The sequence below is a fragment of the Heptranchias perlo genome, chromosome 31 (genome assembly GCF_035084215.1).
Source record: "Heptranchias perlo isolate sHepPer1 chromosome 31, sHepPer1.hap1, whole genome shotgun sequence".
Classification (NCBI taxonomy): domain Eukaryota; kingdom Metazoa; phylum Chordata; class Chondrichthyes; order Hexanchiformes; family Hexanchidae; genus Heptranchias; species Heptranchias perlo.
In genome coordinates this window covers 16,556,528-16,576,134 of record NC_090355.1, presented here as the reverse complement: position 1 = coordinate 16,576,134, position 19,607 = coordinate 16,556,528, and the positions used below count along the sequence as shown (strand labels likewise).

Genomic DNA, 19,607 nt, shown 5'->3' with positions numbered 1-19,607 from the left:
ATCTGCGCAGTAAAGCAAGTCATTAAGTGGTGTGGAAGGAAGAAATTAAGAATTAAAATTGTGAGAGAGAGAAACAGAGAGCGAGAGAGAGAGACAAAGAAAGAAAGAAATGGAGGGGGGGAGGTCATAGCACTGTAGGGAGCAGCAAAAACCGAATTCATATAAATCCATGAGCAACGCCACAGGAAATAAACTTCTTGGGAAAATAGCTTCCAGACTGAAGCTTTGCAAGACCAGTTTAAGGGTATCCAAGATAAATTTCAGTGTAGTATTTGTAGTAATAACAATTTTCAACTGTTAAATTTCCCATGTCAGTTTGTGTCTTGTAAGGTATTTGTTAGGTAAAATAATTGCTTCAAACCAACCTAATGAATGGATTTAAATGAGCATTTTTCAAGATGAAAAATGGTGTCATTCCCACAAATTATGCATGCTGAATGCAAAGCTACACTCCGAAGTGAAAATTGCCCTTATTAATATACATTTCACAGAACATTCTGCCATAGAAATTAAAGGGGATACTTGTGCTGTTAAATACCTGTATAAAAATACTACATTTGTTATTGCCATTTTACCACTAAAAATCTTCAAGTTACAAATATATTTCGTGGAGCTCTGCGTTTGCTTCTCACTGTGTCTGCCACTTGAAGTGAGGGTGAGCTAAATCGGCTGCAGCTGTACGTTCTACCCTCCTGCCGTCTGACACAGCTCCCCAGTCCATGTGTGAGACAGTGACAGGCTTACTATTGCACCTGCTAGTCACTGACATGATGGGAGGTGGCACTGGATAGTTGCGGGGGCAGCTGGAATAGCTATAAAAACATTTTTTTCCAAAAAGTTTTGGAGGGATAAGAATACATTTCATTCCCATTAAAAATGAAGGCGTGCTTTTCCCCTGTAAGTACAATGGACCATTTTCAATCTACAGTATTCACAGTTTGTTGATTTAATAGTTTTTGACAGTATGAAAATTTCATTAATTTTTTTGTTGAATGTGCTGAGTTCCAAAAATTGTTCTGTAATTGAGTATGTCAAATATACTGTGAAATGAAGCTTCCTACAAAACAATGACTGCATATAAAGGCATTACGAACAAAGCAACAATGACTGCACTTTAAATTTAATCCATTGCTTGTAAAGTATTTTGCGATGTCCTGAAGATACGATAAGCTTCTATATAAAAAGGAAATTCTTTCCAGCAAAATCCAGAAAGCACGATAACACTCAAATCATACTTGTTCATTTCACAAACAAACAAAAGGGAATTGAATATAAACTTGAAAAGGAAAAAAATGCAGGGCTATGGGGAAAGAGCAGGAGAATGGGACGAATTGCATAGCTCTTTCAAAGAGCTGGTACAGGCATGATGGGCTGAATGGCCTCCTTCTGTGCTGTCAGATTCTATGAGGATTCTATGATTATTTCATCAAGAAAACATATCAATCCGTGTTAAAATAGAGAAAACCCATTGGGAACCCACTAACTGAGATTTGTCCAACAGTTGGATCTGGCTGAATAATGCACAAGTGAGGAAATTGCAAGTGTGCTACCACACTGTCAGGTTCAGATGTTTCCATAATGAGTTTGCATTTAAAAAAAAGTAAGATCAAAATGTTTCCAAGTGTTAGAAATTTTAAAAAAAAATTGATAAAGATGAAATGGAATGCATCATAGAAGACATGGAAGACAAAATTCCACCTGTTGCTAATTTTGCTGAAAAAAATTCCCTTGGGTATAGAATGGAAATCCAATATGTATTCATTCTTCATTTTTGGCTAATATTACTGATTCTATGTATTTCACCCTCATTGTGTCTTTTTCAAAGTTGTGAAAATAAAATTGGTTGTGTTTGTTGTCATTATTGTGTCTGTGGCAACCCTTTTAATTGGTGAGTTTCCATATCTGAATCATTGATGGCTGTGTGGTTCCTAGGGGATACCTGTTGTGTTGTGCATGATTTTCTGCAGTACTTGATTGAAGGGAACATGCCCATTGGAGTTTACATGATGACCGTGTTCTGCTATGCCCAGAAATTGAGAGAAAATAGTCTTTTATCTCAGGGATGTTAGTTCATGGGCTGAACAATGTAGGCCTTGCTGCAGAGACATTCAGCATCCTGACATAGGCCCACAGAAAATTGTACACAAAATGAGAGCAGTTGACACTCATCAGAATTGAGATGTATCTAACCATAGGGAAAATAGGTACTTAACAGATTTTGAGTAAATATCAGCAACATCTTAAGAGCAAATTCATTTTTAGACACTCGAACAGGTAAAATTACTGTGCAAGGATGCTGAGTCCATGAGGTGGAATGCAGGTGATTTATGCAGATCTTGGCGATGAAAGCACCCGAGAAAATGATAGGGCAGGTTTTTTTTTTCATGTGTTTCTGAAAATTGATGCCAATAGCAACAAGGTGTGGCTGGCATTTTATTCAATGTCACAAGCATTGCTTTACAAATCAATGAATGAAAGTTTCTGAATTGATAATGGATTTCTTCTACATCAACCAACCAGAAACATATGGAGGAGAAAATGGCCTTACGTGGCACAGTAGGAATAAAACACCATTTTTAACTATAGGCTTATTGTGCGCCAAGAAAAAAATTTCTAATTCTTCCAATGGCTCAATGTGTGAATGCAAAGTCCAGTGTGGTATGAAGTCATCCAGACCAGGTTCTATTAATACTGAGTTGGGAGCACTACAGTTGGCATAAATCGACAGGGAAGGGTCCAGCTCCCTACCCAGTGACGTGCTGGAAAGTGCGGATGCCACCAATCATTGAATAGCCTGCCAACACTCTCACCGTCAGGACACTCACATGTTGTTATGTAGAAACCCTACTGTAGGTCAGAAAGTGAGAGCTGATTCTAGTCTCGTAAAGGGAAAGAAAACCTTTTATCTCAGTATTTTTTGGTGTGGCTAACATTCCCTCTGAAGTTATTGTCTTCCCTTTCACATATTGAGTTTTCCCAGCGAGGCATCAACCACGCCTGATATGATTGGCTTGGTGCCCTGCTTTTAAACATAGGCTAGTGGGTAGGAGGTGCAGAACAACAGCCAGGAATAACAGTTCCGGGTGTTCCTGCCTTTTTCTGGGAAAATAACTGACTTCCACATGACACTTCCCCACAATAATATAGTATAGCTTGAGAACTCAGCAACGTGGGGGATCCTACAACCCATTGTTGCATGGCATCATTTACTGGTGCTCCAACGCATGGCCTCAGTGCCCTGCTACACCGATATTTAATCAGCATCACTGTTTTTAGCTTCAGTGCAATGTAGCTCTAAAATCCTTGCAGCTGCTTCTTTCGTGCCATCACTTACTGAGGAAAATTATTGCCACATGTTTGCGATTTTTCCAAACATTAAATAAAGCAAAATGCCAAGTAGACTTCTGTGCAAAAGTGAAACCATTGAGGCTGTAGAGGTTTGTTGAATCCTCTCAAAATAGAACTTGTTTATTGCTATTCTTAACGGACATTGGAGGGAGAAGGGGCCCAGTTAAAACAAATCCCAAGTAATGTACATTGTATATTCTTCACTGAGCAGCTTCTGATCATGGCAAGGCTGAGGTCTAATCAGGAATTCTGGGTGCATAGATGCTTTCTACTTTAGGGCACAGCATTGTGTAGCTTCACTGTGCTGTGACCAAGGCCAATGACACTGCACCATCCTTTCTTCACATCTTTTGATGTTTGAGGCTTTGGAAAGTAAGGAATGAGCTAGTAAACATTTAGTGTGAAATTACGTTTCTCAAATGGTTTGTAATGTTTGCATGCAGAACAAACAGAAATCTTTTGATGTACGGAAAATGTATGGATGCACAATACAAGCCCAACGGCACTAAATGTGCTCTCATGAATTGCAGGCTGCCTGCAGATGAAAAAAATGTTTTTTTTCCACATTCAAACCACATCAATAATGTGAAACATTAGGCGGGTGGTGGGGGGGGAGGGTGATTTTGCTGTTCACTGTTTCATTGTGAAATTGTAAAAACATTCTTTACACACAGGGTTGTCATTTTAGCCAACAACAGAAGTCCTTTCTGTCGGTGTTTTTGAGTCTTTAAGCGGGAACATGTTTCTTCTGGACTGTGAATAGCTGTGTGTAAGGTTTATTTCCACTCATCAACTTAAAATGGTGCTGAGATTTTATTTTGCTCCTGCAATAAGGTGGTCTAAACATGTGAAGAGCCTGAAGTGACAAGACGTGGGAATGCCCAAATGGACAATTATTTTGGACAGAGATGCTAAATCTAAGTAAAATTTGTATGGTGTCACATTCCCAGAATATGTGTCCCAGGCAGAGGGTAAAATCTGACTTGATACTGTGGGCTAGGACTCTCCTGTTCAACATTTTCATGACTTAAGTGCATGTTGGGATCTTGGACATGCAAAGACTATTCAGGTGCCACGACTATTCTTTTCTAAGTTAATGTAAGCAGGGCGTATAAATCAATATGAAGGAATAGGACAGATTAGAAAGGGTGCTGCAAACAAGGATTTTAATAGGATGTGAAGGGAGGTCACAGAGTGTTCCTGAGTAATTAAGATTAATAATGCAAATTCCAGAATTGTGGTATTGACTGGGGAAAGGGTGAGAAAAACCACAAGCACATGCTGATTATGTACAGTGAGATATGTAAAACCTACATTGAGTGTGTGCCTGGGCCTGTCAGACTTAAGAGGCCAGATTTTAACTTTCAGTGGTGGTGGAAAAAGAACATTAGTGGATTGGTCTCCTGTTATAATCAGCGCCTGATTTTCCTTTCAATTAAAGTTCGCTTTCTACCACTTTCAAAAGTTAAAATCAGCTCTACGGTATCATGCATGAAAATTTTTGTGTTAAACTTAAAATTTTAAGAAAGGAAAGCCGACCATCTGCTAAGGCCAATCATTCTCTAGTTTACCTGAGTAAGACACAGAAAATGATTTCAGGAGCCCCACTTAAAAGTAAAAAAAGTAAATTCAATCTAAGGTGCCCGAGATTCCCTAAACAGCAAACATCATATAATTGATGTCATGAAAGCAGAGCAATTAAACTTAGTTTCCTTAAAGGGACACACACCCGTGCTTTAGCAGCAGAATATCTTCTTGTGTATTACATCATATAATGCTCTTTCTTTCTAAAACAGTGCATCTTCTCACTTAATATGAGCAGCTCCACAAGAGATCTGCTAATATAAATATATAATTCTTGCATCTTGCATGTGTCTTTGGACTTTATGCCAATATATATGCAAATTTCTTACAGAATATTGGCTCAAATGTCACATTTGTGAGACCGCAACAAATCAGGACTGAAGAGGTCAAAAACATAGGGCTCGATTTTCGCACCCCCGAGCGGGTGCGTTCGTGGTGGGGGGGGGCTGCGAAAATCCGGGATTCCCGGGGCGGGTCCGGAGCCCGGCTCCAACCCGCCCACTTCCGGGTTCCCCAGTGACGCGCTGACATGCGCGCGCAATCCTCGCATGTGGGACTCCCGCCGGCAATTAAAGCCAGCGGGGTGCCACTTGAAGTAATTAACCAGGTACTTCAGGTCATTTACAGACCTGATTGACCTGATATTTTAGGAGGGGTGGAATTTTCAGATCAACTGGGACTGTTTCCTGCACTGGGGGAAACACTCCCAGTTGAAATGGACGTGTTGCAGCCATCAGCCTGTGGCAGCTGCAAAGGTCCATTTGACAGGTGTGGGGGGGAGACCCTCACTCATTGCAGGAGGCCACTCTGTCACTTTGGACAAAGTTTGGCCTCCACCACCCTCCTCCTAACAATCAAATTCACAAACTTGCACACTTACCCCGGTGTCCAGACACATTTACCTACCTTGCGGACCCCCTCAGATGTACATCTTCCGGATGGGGGCCGCCGTAGCTGCAGTCATGACCTCCTCGGAGGGCCAACAGCATCATCAGCCTCGCCGGCCACGCCGTCCACCTCTGACACGTGGAGCCCCACAACACAGTGCTGTGACACATCCACCTGCACAGCAGGAGGGAGGGCTACCGCAGAGAGAGATGCGTCGCAGGGGGCACTACCCTCGCCACAGGGTCTACAGACCGAGGCTCAGCTTCCTGGACCTCTCTGAGCAGCAGTGCACACGGAGGCTCAGGGTCACTCGACATGTCGTCGTGGACGTCTGCAGCCTCCTTCATGCCGAGTTACTCACGGATGGCGCGAGCACCATCTTCTTACCTGTCGCTGTCAAAGTCACCACTGCCCTCAACAACTTCTCCTCCGCATCCTTCCAGGGTGCCACCGGGGACATCGCCGACGTCTCTCTGCCGTCTGCACAAAAGAGCCCTGCAAATACACCTGCACCCACTCTGCAGTGACACAATGGGTGGCATCAGTTGTGGGTCTTCATAGTGATCCTCAGTAAAGGGCATTATTGCACAAACCAGACAAGATTCGCAAAGACATGGCAGTAGTGGTGACAATATAATGTTATGTGAGTTGATCAGAAATTCAATATAAGTAAAAACCATGACAAACCCTCAAACACCCTTGTGCATCCCCTTCATGCTCATGACACGTTTGCCTTACGCTGCCTACTGCACATATGTGATGCATGCCCTGTGGCTGCAGCACAGGTAATGGCAGGTTGGGTGAGGCTGACCATGAAAAAGATGCATGAGAGGGTGAGTATGGGATAGAGCCATGAGATTGTATGAGGATTGGGTTGAGTGGTAGTGGTGGGATGAGTACTGGCGAGGTGAGTAAGTGCAGGTAAGATGAGGATGAGCTTTGAGTGGGTGTGAGGAGTGATGTGATAGAGTAGTGTTGGCAGTGCAGAAGGAGATGTGGGGTGGGGGCGGTGATGTGGCAGACGGAGTGTAGGGGAATGAGTAAGTGTATTCACTTCGGCTGACCAACTTAGGTCATTGAAGCGCCTCCTGCACTGTATGTAGGTGGGCGATATGTTGGTGGTGCAGGTGACCTCCTCTGCCACCTTGAGCCAGGCCTCCCTGGTGGTAGAGGCAGGCCACTTCCTCCTGCCCACCGGGGGGAAGATCTCTGTCCTCCCCCTCCTCCTCACCCCATCCAATAAGACCTGGAGTGAGGCATCATTAAACCTGGGAGCAGCCTTTCCCCTGGGCTGCTCCATGCTGTAATTTTTCCTATTTTCTGCAGCATCAGTCAGTGGAGGACTGCCCCTTTAAATAGGGTTCCTCCAGCTGACAGCCTATGATGCACATGCGCAGTCCGCCCGCTGCGCAGCTTTCCAGCGTGAAACCTGGAAGCAAACGTTAGTGGCTTCAATTAGCCTGCGATTGCATGCGGAGCACCCCGATTTCACTGGGCGCGTTACCCACGCGCCCAGTCGACCCCCCGCTGCCCTCCTAATATCGGGCCCATAACAACTGAGAATTCTTGTATGATTAACAACATGAGTGGCTATTTACGGAGGATGTCAAAACTTGCTGTTTGTCGGCCTGCCCTCTCTGCCACTGCTGTGTATTGATCAAGAATTGCTCCGGGCATCCCTCACCTCAGGGAAACCATTTTAGGAGTGGTAAAAATAACTGGAATTTATAAAACATTACAACAAGCTAAGTATGAATCTTCAACTTTTTAAGAGATAACATTTCTTAAAAAAAAACATAGGTTACACTGTTGAAGATTATTTAGCTGATGCAACATATAACATGTATGAGAAATGGAACATTGCAACAGGAAATTTGCTGTTGTTTAATCTCGCTATATTGTAAATGTTCTAAATGCTTTTCCAGCTGCATTTCTTTTATTTCTGTTTGTCTCAGAGCTCAAAAACAAACAGCAAAACAAAACTGAAATTCTGGAAGGAATTTTGGAATGACTATAGCACTATTTTAGTTTGGGGGAAGTTTCTGAATGCAAGTCCTGAATTTAAATAAGTTTCTATACCCATGAGCGTTTAATACTGTTGCAGCAATATTCAGCAATGAAAGAGAAATGGAAGAGTGGTTATTTAATATCCTAGGTGAAGAACCTAGAATCATAGAATTATACCGCACAGAAGGAGGTCATTCGGCCCATCGTGCCTGTGTCGGCTCTCTGAAAGAGCTATCAATCAGTGGGTATTTTTGAAGAAAGTCCCCAAGTTGAAAAGAAACAACACTGGTTGTAGCAGCACAGTTCCACTTTTATGATAGGAGTTTTAAAAACAATAATTTCATAAGTTAACAACAGAATTATATTGTTAGCAGTTCCAGCACAAATGGATCAAAAGTGAATATTTGCTTTAACATAGTGACATTTCTGCAATAGAGAGTAGAAAATAAACTGAAATGGCACTAATCGATCGTGAGGCCTGTCCTTATGGTGCCTAGTTATTGCTTCTCTTTCTCATTGCAGGAAAAAGGAAGACATAATGGGGTAGATCTTAACGATGTTCGACAATGTAAAATGGGTGATAGCGAGTTGGCAGCCAATTTTAAATCTCCCCTAATTTTTATTTCTGTTGACTTCAATGGAAATAAAAACCTGAAGAGATGTAAAACGGGCTGTCAACTCACCATCATCCATTTTACACTATAGAACAAACTCAAGATCTACCCCAATAATTCTTGCAGTCGTTCTCATGTCATCAGATGCTCTTTCTCACACATATTGGTTCCACTTTCTCAATCTTTTTCCTTTACCCTATTTAGCTGTGGATTGTCACAGATGACAGACAGTTTTAAAACTTGATTGAGCTTTGCTATCAGGTCCTTTTCAGCTACTTTCTGTCAGCGCAGCTATTTGATTAATACTGTTCACAGGGACTCTGTGTTCCTCCGATGGATTCTTTTGTCTTGGAGTGGTGATCTCCATTTCCTTTTTGACATCCTGACCAACTTCCAGATGCAGATAGGGACAAGGTACAGAAATATGTAACAAAGACCAAGGAATACCAACGTATCTTAACAGAGAAAATTAATAAAAATTCATCTTATTGGTCCTCTTCTGGCCCTCAACGGATCCCGGCATGTGTGACCTGGCGGGGAAGCCACCAATGCTCCCCCTGCACAGGCCTCAGGTTAAAATGGCTGATCGGGCCCCGATGACATCATCCGAGCCTGACCTGCATATTTAAAGAGGACCCGACTGACTTGGGGCAGGGTTCTTCCCGCCTGCAATTTAAAATTCCTGTTGGCCAGGAGTGGGGAAAGGAATGGGCAAGTTCCCTGCTCTGTTTTAACTTTTACCCTGCCTGGTTTCGTGGTTAAAATTGAGGCAAAGCATAATGAAAAGCGATGCAGAAAATCTCCAGAGGAGAAATATAATTATTAAAAGTGATTCATGTGAAATTCGTATCTACGTGAGTGATTAGCTTCAGTTGCTAAGCTGTAGTCTATACATACCAATACAATTGTATGGACATTTTAATTTCCTATGTGATCGATGCTTTATCAGAGATTATTATTTCTGTGATTGCTGGTTACAGACACTTCGACTACATTCATAAAGTAACAGAATTCATCCAAGCATGACAAGGACCCATTTTATATGAATTTATAAAATACTTTAAGAATTTGGTCGTAAAAAGGAAAAGCTTCCATAGTCAGTGGAAGTAGATTATATGGTTGGTAAACACTTCTGAATTAGTCTAAGTTTTTAAGAGCTTAACAAATTGAAAATTTTACCTGGTAAAATCCTCAAACCTTGGAAAAAGTCAGCCAGTTGTGAATTATCAGGGGGCGCAGTAGGTACTTTAGTTTCCAGATTCCAATTGAAGATTTTCCGAATATCCATGTTTTAAATTCATGAGATTCTGACAGTCAAAAGTTCCAATTTGAGCCTTTGGTGGCTTGCCTGAGATTCATTTCCCAGAATCAAGAGGATTAACACAATTTGAAACTAAAATGAAATCTTAATTGAAATAAAGCAAATTGAAGCAGGCTATAATGCTGCTGAAATTACTTCACGTTTACTGGAACTAATTAAAGAATTAGCAGCAAGGAAGAAAAAGTGACTCACTTATCGTGCAGGCATAGCCTGGCAGTGTTTTGCTGTTATGCACAGCTCGGCCATGGACTAGGAATATTTGGAATTGGGTCACAATATGCGAGCATTCGCAAACAGTCTTATTAAATGATACGAAGGATGTAGTTATATTGCTACTTTTGCATCACTGTGAAGTAATTCCTACTTCACAGCAACACAGAAGTGACAGAATAACGATAGAGTCCATTTCTGACCTGACAACTGAATGGAACAGTGTGATAACTCCTCGGGGAAGCCATTATGTAGTGGTGGGGTTTGACGCCACAATGGGATTCAAGGTGAGGTAGCCAATTGGATACAAAATTGGCTTGACGACAGAAGACAGAGGGTGGTTGTAGAGGGTTGTTTTTCAAACTGGAGGCCTGTGTCCAGCGGTGTGCCTCAGGGATCAGTGCTGGGTCCGCTGTTATTTGTTATTTATATTAATGATTTGGATGAGAATTTAGGAGGCATGGTTAGTAAGTTTGCAGATGACACCAAGATTGGTGGCATTGTGGACAGTGAAGAAGGTTATCTAGGATTGCAGCGGGACCTTGATAAATTGGGCCAGTGGGCCGATGAATGGCAGATGGAGTTTAATTTAGATAAATGTGAGGTGATGCATTTTGGTAGATCGAATCGGGCCAGGACCTACTCCGTTAATGGTAGGGCGTTGGGGAGAGTTATAGAACAAAGAGATCTAGGAGTACAGGTTCATAGCTCCTTGAAAGTGGAGTCACAGGTGGATAGGGTGGTGAAGAAGGCATTCGGCATGCTTGGTTTCATTGGTCAGAACATTGAATGCAGGAGTTGGGATGTCTTGTTGAAGTTGTACAGGACATTAGTAAGGCCACACTTGGAATACTGTGTACAGTTCTGGTCACCCTATTATAGAAAGGATATTATTAAACTAGAAAGAGTGCAGAAAAGATTTACTAGGATGCTACCGGGACTTGATGGTTTGACTTATAGGGAGAGGTTAGATAGACTGGGACTTTTTTCCCTGGAGAGTAGGAGGTTAAGGGGTGATCTTATAGAAGTCTATAAAATAATGAGGGGCATAGATAAGGTAGATAGTCAAAATCTTTTCCCAAAGGTAGGGGAGTCTATAACGAGGGGACATAGATTTAAGGTGAGAGGGGAGAGATACAAAAGGGTCCAGAGGGGCAATTTTTTCACTCAAAGGGTGGTGAGTGTCTGGAACGAGCTGCCAGAGGCAGTAGTAGAGGCGGGTACAATTTTGTCTTTTAAAAAGGATTTGGACAGCTACATGGGTAAGATGGGTATAGAGGGATATGGGCCAAGTGCAGGCAATTGGGACTAGCTTAGTGGTATAAACTGGGCGACATGGACATGTTGGGCCGAAGGGCCTGTTTCCATGTTGTAACTTCTATGATTCTATAAGTATATGCGATGTCAAACCTGGTTTATGAAGTGTATAAAGGTATCCCTTGAACTGTAAGTGCTTATGAGCTTTCAAAATGATTTAAATGTTTTGAGAGTGCAGATGCTCCCACCCCTGCTCTCGAAACATTTAACAAAGAATGGCTGGGAGTGGAATACTAGTGCATAGGTACAAGGGAGTGGAGTATTCGTGAATGGGTACAATGGAATGGAGTATTAGTGCATGGATACAATGGAGTGGAGTACTAGTGCATGGGTACAAGGGAGTGGAGTACTAGTGCATGAGTACAATGGAGTGGAGTATTAGTGCATGGGTACAAGGGAGTGGAGTACTGGTGCATGGGTACAAGGGAGTGGAGTATTCGTGAATGGGTACAATGGAATGGTGTATTAGTGCATGGATACAATGGAGTGGAGTACTAGTGCATGGGTACAAGGGAGTGGAGTACTAGTGCATGGGTACAAGGGAGTGGAGTACTAGTGCATGGGTACAAGGGAGTGGAGTACTAGTGCATGGGTACAATGGAGTGGAGTACTAGTGCATGGGTACAAGGGAGTGGAGTACTAGTGCATGGGTACAAGGGAGTGGAGTACTAGTGCATGAGTACAATGGAGTGGAGTACTAGTGCATGGGTACAAGGGATTGGAGTACTAGTGCATGAGTACAATGGAGTGGAGTACTAGTGCATGAGTACAAGGGAGTGGAGTACTGGTGCATGGGTACAAGGGAGTGGAGTACTAGTTCATGGATACAAGGGAGTGACATACTGGTGCATGTGTACAAGGAAGTGAAGTACTGGTGCATGGGTACAAGGGAGTGGAGTACTAGTGCATGGGTACAAGGGAGTGACGTACTGGTGCATGTGTACAAGGAAGTGAAGTACTGGTGCATGGGTACAAGTGCAGGGTTTTCTCCTGGTCCTCAGGGTTCAATTTGCTGAACCAGGAAAGAAGCTCATTTTCCATGGAAGTAAATCGCCACAGGGGATTGTGGGAGGCTCAATTTGGGAGGGAAGCAAGAATAAAAAAGATGACAGTTGTTAAAATATACATCAGAAATAAGGCCGGTTATATAGTTTTTTGTGTTATTTTGTTTTAAATTCCAATTTGTTGAGGCACAACTAAGGATACTTCTTTTTAAGTAAATATGCTGAATCGGTCCATGTGTCCTTTGCATTTAAGTTGTGTCGAGTAAAATATTTTTCCCCTCTATGACAACTGTAAGTACTTCCCATCTTTTGACAGTTCAATCATAATACGTCCAACATGACTCACAAAATCAGTCTAACCAAACCTGGGGCCATTTAATATCTGTAAGAATTTGAAACCCAATACATGTCAGCTGCGAGAATGATGGGAAATCATTTGTGTCAAAACAACACTTCATTATTTGTGATACAAACATAAAACAAAAAATGTTTGTTTGGTTGTGCAAAGATTTTACGAGTAGCATTTTTTCTAGCGTATCCTTTATTGGAATTTCCTCCAATGCTGCTTTCATTGTCTGCCAGTGGCTTTTACCAGGCCTGTATGTTTTGGGTAACTGTAATGCACTTTATCCCATATCCAGTTCGTAAAGACTTGTGCGATATTGATTAATAAAATTGAAGGATGGAACATGACTTCAAAGATAACCCTCAAAAACCTTCTGTACATTGTCAGGTTTAGAGTCCTTAGAAAAATAGATCAGCTTAATCTAGAACTTCCAATGCCTTACTGAAAGCATTCTTATATTTCAGTTTTGCCAACATTGATAGATACATGATAGTTAATTTATATTTTATAATTGCAATAAATGCGATTTAATAGGTATAAATGTATACGGTAGCACAAAATGGTTTCCATTCATGTGACACTGGCATGTTTAGAAATGGATTTACATTGGTATTTTAAGTCCAATGTTCAGTAATGCAGAATACCTCCATGTACTTAACGAACTGAAGGGAGGGTTTTCATTTCCAAAACTGGACAAGTGCGGGACAGCATCAAAGCAGCCTGGCTTGGGTTCTAAGAGTTGCTTTGCAGCTGATGAAAATTCACTAACATCACAATAACTTCAATAATCAAGGCTTTCACATTGAGAGACCACAGAAGTAAGAGGAAAAAATAGATTTATTTCAAATGTTTCCATTTCGGAAATTTCTAACAGCCCACTTTAAACCTGTCAGACCAAAAAGCAAACAGATGTTGACCCAAATAGAATGTTCTAAAAAGGGACAATATGAGAGTGAAAGAAATGTTTGGTTGTATAGATTGGGAAAGAAAGGAGGCAAAAAAGACACAGAAGTCCTCTCAACTCCACCTGACCACTGGCCAACTCTTCTAACACTATGAACCCCCCAACTCCCCATTCTCTCCCAATTTGCATTTCTCCATGTTGCTCACTCACATTTTCTCCCCAACTATTATAAATACATAAGCACCTGAAGTATGGAGTGTGAAAAGGTCCTCGGCTCATCATCGAAACTCCTTCTAGCAGACAATTCGCAGGTCACGCTATTATGAACCGTACCCAATTAATCTCCTGAGGGAGGTGAATATCACAATTAAAACTTTCACGATGACAAAACTCCTCAAACCTGGGAGGTAATTTAGAAAAATTCTTGGATATGAATCATACATTGCAAACTATATTATTCAGCATTGGCCAGTTTTATTTTATTGCAATCCTAGTTTAACAGGAGCCATAGTGCCATAACAGTATTTGATTAACAAATTCTATAATGAGCCTTTCCTGCTTAAGGCTGACTAATTTTAGGCTAATGTCCTCTACTATGTAATTACAATTTGAAGAAGTTAAACAACCTTCTTATACCCATGGTCTTCTATCAATCCAACTAAAATTTCTCCACATCTCAGCATTTCACACTCTCAACACTGGGTCTGTCTTCATATTTTGTCACATCACTTATTCGTCTCACTGAAAATATTGAGAAGACCCCACAAAAAATTTAAACTTATTCTGAATTTCCCACTGGAACAACCAATTGTGCCCTAACCAAGAAGCCGGTATAATTCGAACCTCGCTACTCAACGGATTACTTTCTGATCAAATGATAGGAGTTATTTTCTGGCAGGGCACAATCACTCTGCCAGTGTTTCCCTCCAGGCTCCTTTCCTGAGATGGAGTGCCTGCTCACAGTAATAGTCTGACCAAACTCACTCCACAGTAGCAGTAAGCAAACGCAAGTAACGAGCAAAACTGGGATACAACTCTATGACATCTGTGCTACTGGACCATATTCAGAACACTTTCTTTGGGAAAAAAAATTATGCTTCTTTGTTCCACATAATTATTTGTTTTACAGCACTTTGTCCTCAGTGATTCTTTTATTGCCGTATGTCTTTAACGGGTAGTACAATTGACAAATTCTTAATTTTTCCCCCATCACAGAGCATAAATGTAACTGCAGTATTGTTGGAAGCACCAGTGAAACTCGATGTAACACTTCGTCAGGGCAGTGTGATTGTCTACCTGGGTACACCGGCCTACAATGCAGTGACTGTGTGGAAGATTTTTACCGCACTGAGATTAATGGACAGTGCACTTGGTGTGGATGTGATGATACAGGAGCAGCAAACTCCCAGTGTGACAGGTAAGCAAATTATATTTTATGCATTGCAACAATAGAAAGGGCAGTGACTGTGTCAATCAACTAAATACACTGAATTCTCAGAGGAAACATCGGTCAGCTACTGGGATAAAAGCTGTAGAAAAACGGAAAATAGCATCATCATAAATAGTTCCTCCCAACCCTGCAACCTTCACCACCAAGAAGGACAAGGGCAGCAGGTGTGTGCAAGCATCATCACCTGCAAGTTCCCCTCCAAGTCACATACCATCCCAACTTGGACATATACCGCCATTCCTTCATCGTCGCTGGGTCAAACTCCTGGACCTCCCCACCGAACAGCAATGTGCAAGCACCTTTACTACATGGACTGCAGTAGTTAAAGAAGAAGGCTTATCACCACCTTCTCAAGGGCAATTAGGGATGGGCAGTAAATGCAGACCTTGCTAGCGACGCCCATATCTCAAGAATGAATAAAACAAAAGTTACACTGATTCATCATCTACAGTTCCTTTTGTCAAGTTATCATTTAAGGTACTACATTTCGAGCTTGAAAGCCAATATACACCTACATCTAAACAGGGACCAATGGCAACAATTTGCATTTAGAGAACATTTATCATTTGCATGAAGATGTCTTAGAATGTTTTACAATCCGAAGGAAAAGAATATTAACAAAGGCAGGGACATCAAAGAATATTAACAATGGCAGGGACATCAAAGCTTACAGAAGCCATTTAAGTCTCACGTAGTTTCCCCAGTTCAGAGCTTTTTAAACTGATACAGTTCTCAACTCGTGTCATTTAGACTCAGTGACTCTTTAGGCATGTATGATTACACCAGCCATCCCTGTTTGACGTGGGCAGTTCAAATTTCAAGTGCATGCCCCCAGAGTCCTCACTAGTATTTTTGGGACTGTTAAAATATTTCCCTTTCTTCCTGCATGTCATGACTTCAATTTTCTTTATTGCAACTAACCAAGACAAGCGATTCCATTTATTGGCCTCAGGCAGTTTCAATTTCCACTAAGTAATGGCTCTTCATGTTCCATCACTGGCTATGTAGAATTCTCTATTAAATAAAGTCAAAGCACATCTAGTTATCGACAAGCAAAGAATGATGGGATGGAGTCAGAATTTATGCCATGTGAAGTTCACTCATGTTGGGTATAGTTTCATGGGCACTGGCTGCTCCTGCAACTAGTGCAACTAGCCATGCTTCACATGTGAACCAATGGAAGAGTGTTGGTAGCCTATTGGACATTTCAGGTGATGCGGTATCACAGCTGAGCCTGATACCATTTTCACCCAATATCTATGTACATGAACTTTCAACGAGGAGTCACTGGATAGTCATCAGGAGTAGGAATGCAGCCTGATACTTCCCTTCTTACCTCGGTTCACTGAGGCAAGTTGTGGCACCCTTGCAGCTACCTTAACTGAAGCAGCTAAGTAAATTGCAATCTTCCAGCTTTGTATTGCTTAGTTAACAGCTAATCAGTGGCCTAACCAGTGTCTTGAACAAATTCAACATCACTTCCTTGCTTTTAAATTCAATGCCCTGATGTATAATTTTTTTTCTATTTATACCCCACTCTAAAGATATATGTGTAAGCACCCCTGAATCTCTCAGGATCTTACCATTTAGGATATATTTCCTTCTTCTTCCCAAAACATACTACTTTCTCTGCACTGAACTGCATCCCTATTCTATCAATCCACTTTGCTGACCCATGTCTTACTGCAATCTCTTCAATTCTTCCTCATAGTTTTCCATTCCCCTTTATTAGCAAACTTTAATATCATTCCTCATGAGCCTGTCCCTAAATCATTTATATAAATAGAAAGTAAAAGAGGTCCCAACAAAGATCCTTGGGGTGCACCCAGTACTGCCATCCCACCAATCTGAAAAACATCCATTTGCCTCTCCTCTTGGTTTCTTTCCCCTTTCCATCTCTCTATCCATTACTTTTAATAGCATGCGCCTTAATTCTCGTAACAAGTCTCTTAAATAGCACCTTATCAAATGCCTTTTGAAAAATCCACCCACAGCCACCACATGTCCTTCGAACAGAAATTCTATTGCATGAGTTGAGTGCTCCCTGCTCTTTACAAATCTATGCTGACTATTCCTGATCAGTGCGCACCTCTTTAAATGGTCACTAATGCCATCCTGTATCATGTACTTTTATCCACATCTTGACTCAATATGGTAGAAAGGTATTTACTTTTTTGTGTATATCATTATACCCGAGGCTATTTTGGCAGTATGCAGGGAATTAATTTTTGCTGGTTACTGTGTATGCCTACAGGGGCATGTATATTTTCTATATTGGTATTTGATTGATATTCTCTCCTGTGATTTATGTATCTGCACTATAGCTTTTCACAGCCCACCTGGCTTGGCAGTTTTAATTATGTGTATCTTATATCACAGATGTATTTCATTCCTTTCTTCGCCTAGGAAAATGTCCTTGTTATGATCTTCGAAACTCATTGTGCTTTTTCATCCATTTATTATGTTTTATTAAAATAGAATGCTGACCTCATCATCAGGGGATTGTAATTGTTGAACAGGAAATAATGTACCACCCATTCAGTACATTTGTGCATTCAAACATAAAATCAAAAAATATGTAGTTCATGTTTATATTATTTATTGTTATTTACTGTTTCCGATGAAACAATCTATTCCACATAAATGTACACCTGTTAAATTAACAATCAAATTGCAAAAAGTCAGTTGTTGTATCTGATGTGGGCGTGCACTTACAGGGTAATGAAAATAGATTTTTACTTGTGTGATATACTTCTATATAAATGTAGTGAATGTGTTGGCAGTTCTTAAAAATCAATGTCATACATACTATAATTTCTCCAATATATACTGACACCACAATGAGATGTACCTCATCTTAAATGTGTTAATATTTTGCACTATGTAAAGGAAATCATTGACTTCAAGGTGAAAAAGGTTAGATACTGTGCAGGCAGCTGTGCATTCCAACTGGATCTTTTCATATCCAGCCGTTCAGTATTTTTTCTTGACAGAATTGTGAATATTAATAACAAGTCTTTTCATAAACAACTAGAATATGTCATAATAGTGAAATCTTATAGGTTTGGTTAGTGCAGATGACTCATACACTTATGTGGTGAATCAGCCATTTTAACCCCTGTAGTTCCTCTTACACTGTAAAGACACATTGCCCACACTTCCATTTTCATATCTATATATACACATTATTTACTCATTTTTTTAACACAAAAAGGGGAATTCCACCCTATTTAAATATAATGGTAAATTTGAGTGGTTTACTTACAAAAATCCCTCTGCTTAATGATCGAGCAACACACGGCTGGGTTGCAGAGAAATTCCCCACTTTTATCACCGAGGTAATGCCGTTACTGTTATTTTGTGCAGTACTTCATGGGTGGGATGTCAACACTAAATGACTACTTTGTGCATTATAGCTCTAAAGTATCATAAAGAGCAAGAGAACATTATTTGAAGAGTTAAAAGACTACAGTAAAAAAAAAAGTTGTCCTGTGAACCCACTTTGGTTGAAGTCTCTTTCCAAAAGAACTGACAATTCTGCTGTAAGCATACTTCTTCAAACTTATACCCAACCCATTTAATGGCTTTGAATTCTGGCTAACTAATAGGCCTCTTCAATTTTAATTTTTCAAATTCATAAATCTTTGCTGGAATCCAATATAAAAATTGGAACATATTCTCAAATATTATCCCCAGTACACACACAGAAGGATGTAGTTTATGACAAGAATCCTGAAACTTATTCAGCTTTTGATTTAGACACAATAGCTCGGTTGGTGTCAATAATAATGACACATGATTACCTTAAATTTTCCTTTTACTGCTGAAAAGTTATGCAGAGGTTTCCAGGTTAATTCTAATTGGTAAATATTGTAATTTGTAAGCAGGAAATCAATATCCCTGCTGCACCATGGACGAGTTATCTCATCTGGGTACAATCACACTCCCTGTGCCGTGGACAAGATAGCTCATCATACAGGTGTGTTTAATGCTTTAAAATATGTGAGATCTGTGATAGGACCAAGTCATCTTTACAGCTCTGGCACTCAATTAGTCAAAAAGCAGCCTTTGCAGCCAGTTCTCAACCACAGGACAATTTTCTCAAAGGTGCTTCCACCTCCAAAATAACATGGCAAATGAGGCAGCTGAAGAATTTGAATTTAATATCTTGTAATGTGTAACATTTGCTGAATTACTTTCCAAATAGGGCTTTAAATATTAAAGTGAACAGTGGGAAAGGGACTATGTTTTGAGACCTCCTAAAGGTTAAAGGTGTTAAATTAAACCACAGCACGTACTTTAACTCAGAGCGGATTTTTCCGGCGGAAAATCTCTATGGGGAATTAATTTCCCACATGTCATGGCAGCAGAAGGCCTTCAGTGATTTTAACCGCTGAGCCTCATTTCAGTGCCACCAGTCCGCTTCCCGCCTATTCTGGGTAGGAAGAGGGCACAGAGCAGCTGGTAGCTGCCGAAGAATTAATGTCGCTTTGCCACCTGCCAGCTTGCAGGTAAGTGGCAGGGAGGGGGTTTCGGGACAGTCTTGCAGGAAGGACAGTGGGGGAGGTGGTGGTGGGGATTCCAGGGAGGGGAGGATGTGACTTTCCTTGTGGG

The 19,607-nt window shown here is 41.0% G+C and overlaps 1 protein-coding gene across 1 annotated transcript in view; it reads left to right on the top strand.

The window, feature by feature from the left end:
* Positions 1-19,607, top strand: part of LOC137300521 (multiple epidermal growth factor-like domains protein 9) — a 252,252-nt gene that overhangs the window by 63,826 nt on the left and 168,819 nt on the right. The window contains exon 2 of the mRNA XM_067969622.1: positions 14,759-14,960. Coding sequence (XP_067825723.1) covers positions 14,759-14,960 — 202 coding nt within the window. The remainder of the gene's footprint in view (positions 1-14,758; positions 14,961-19,607) is intronic.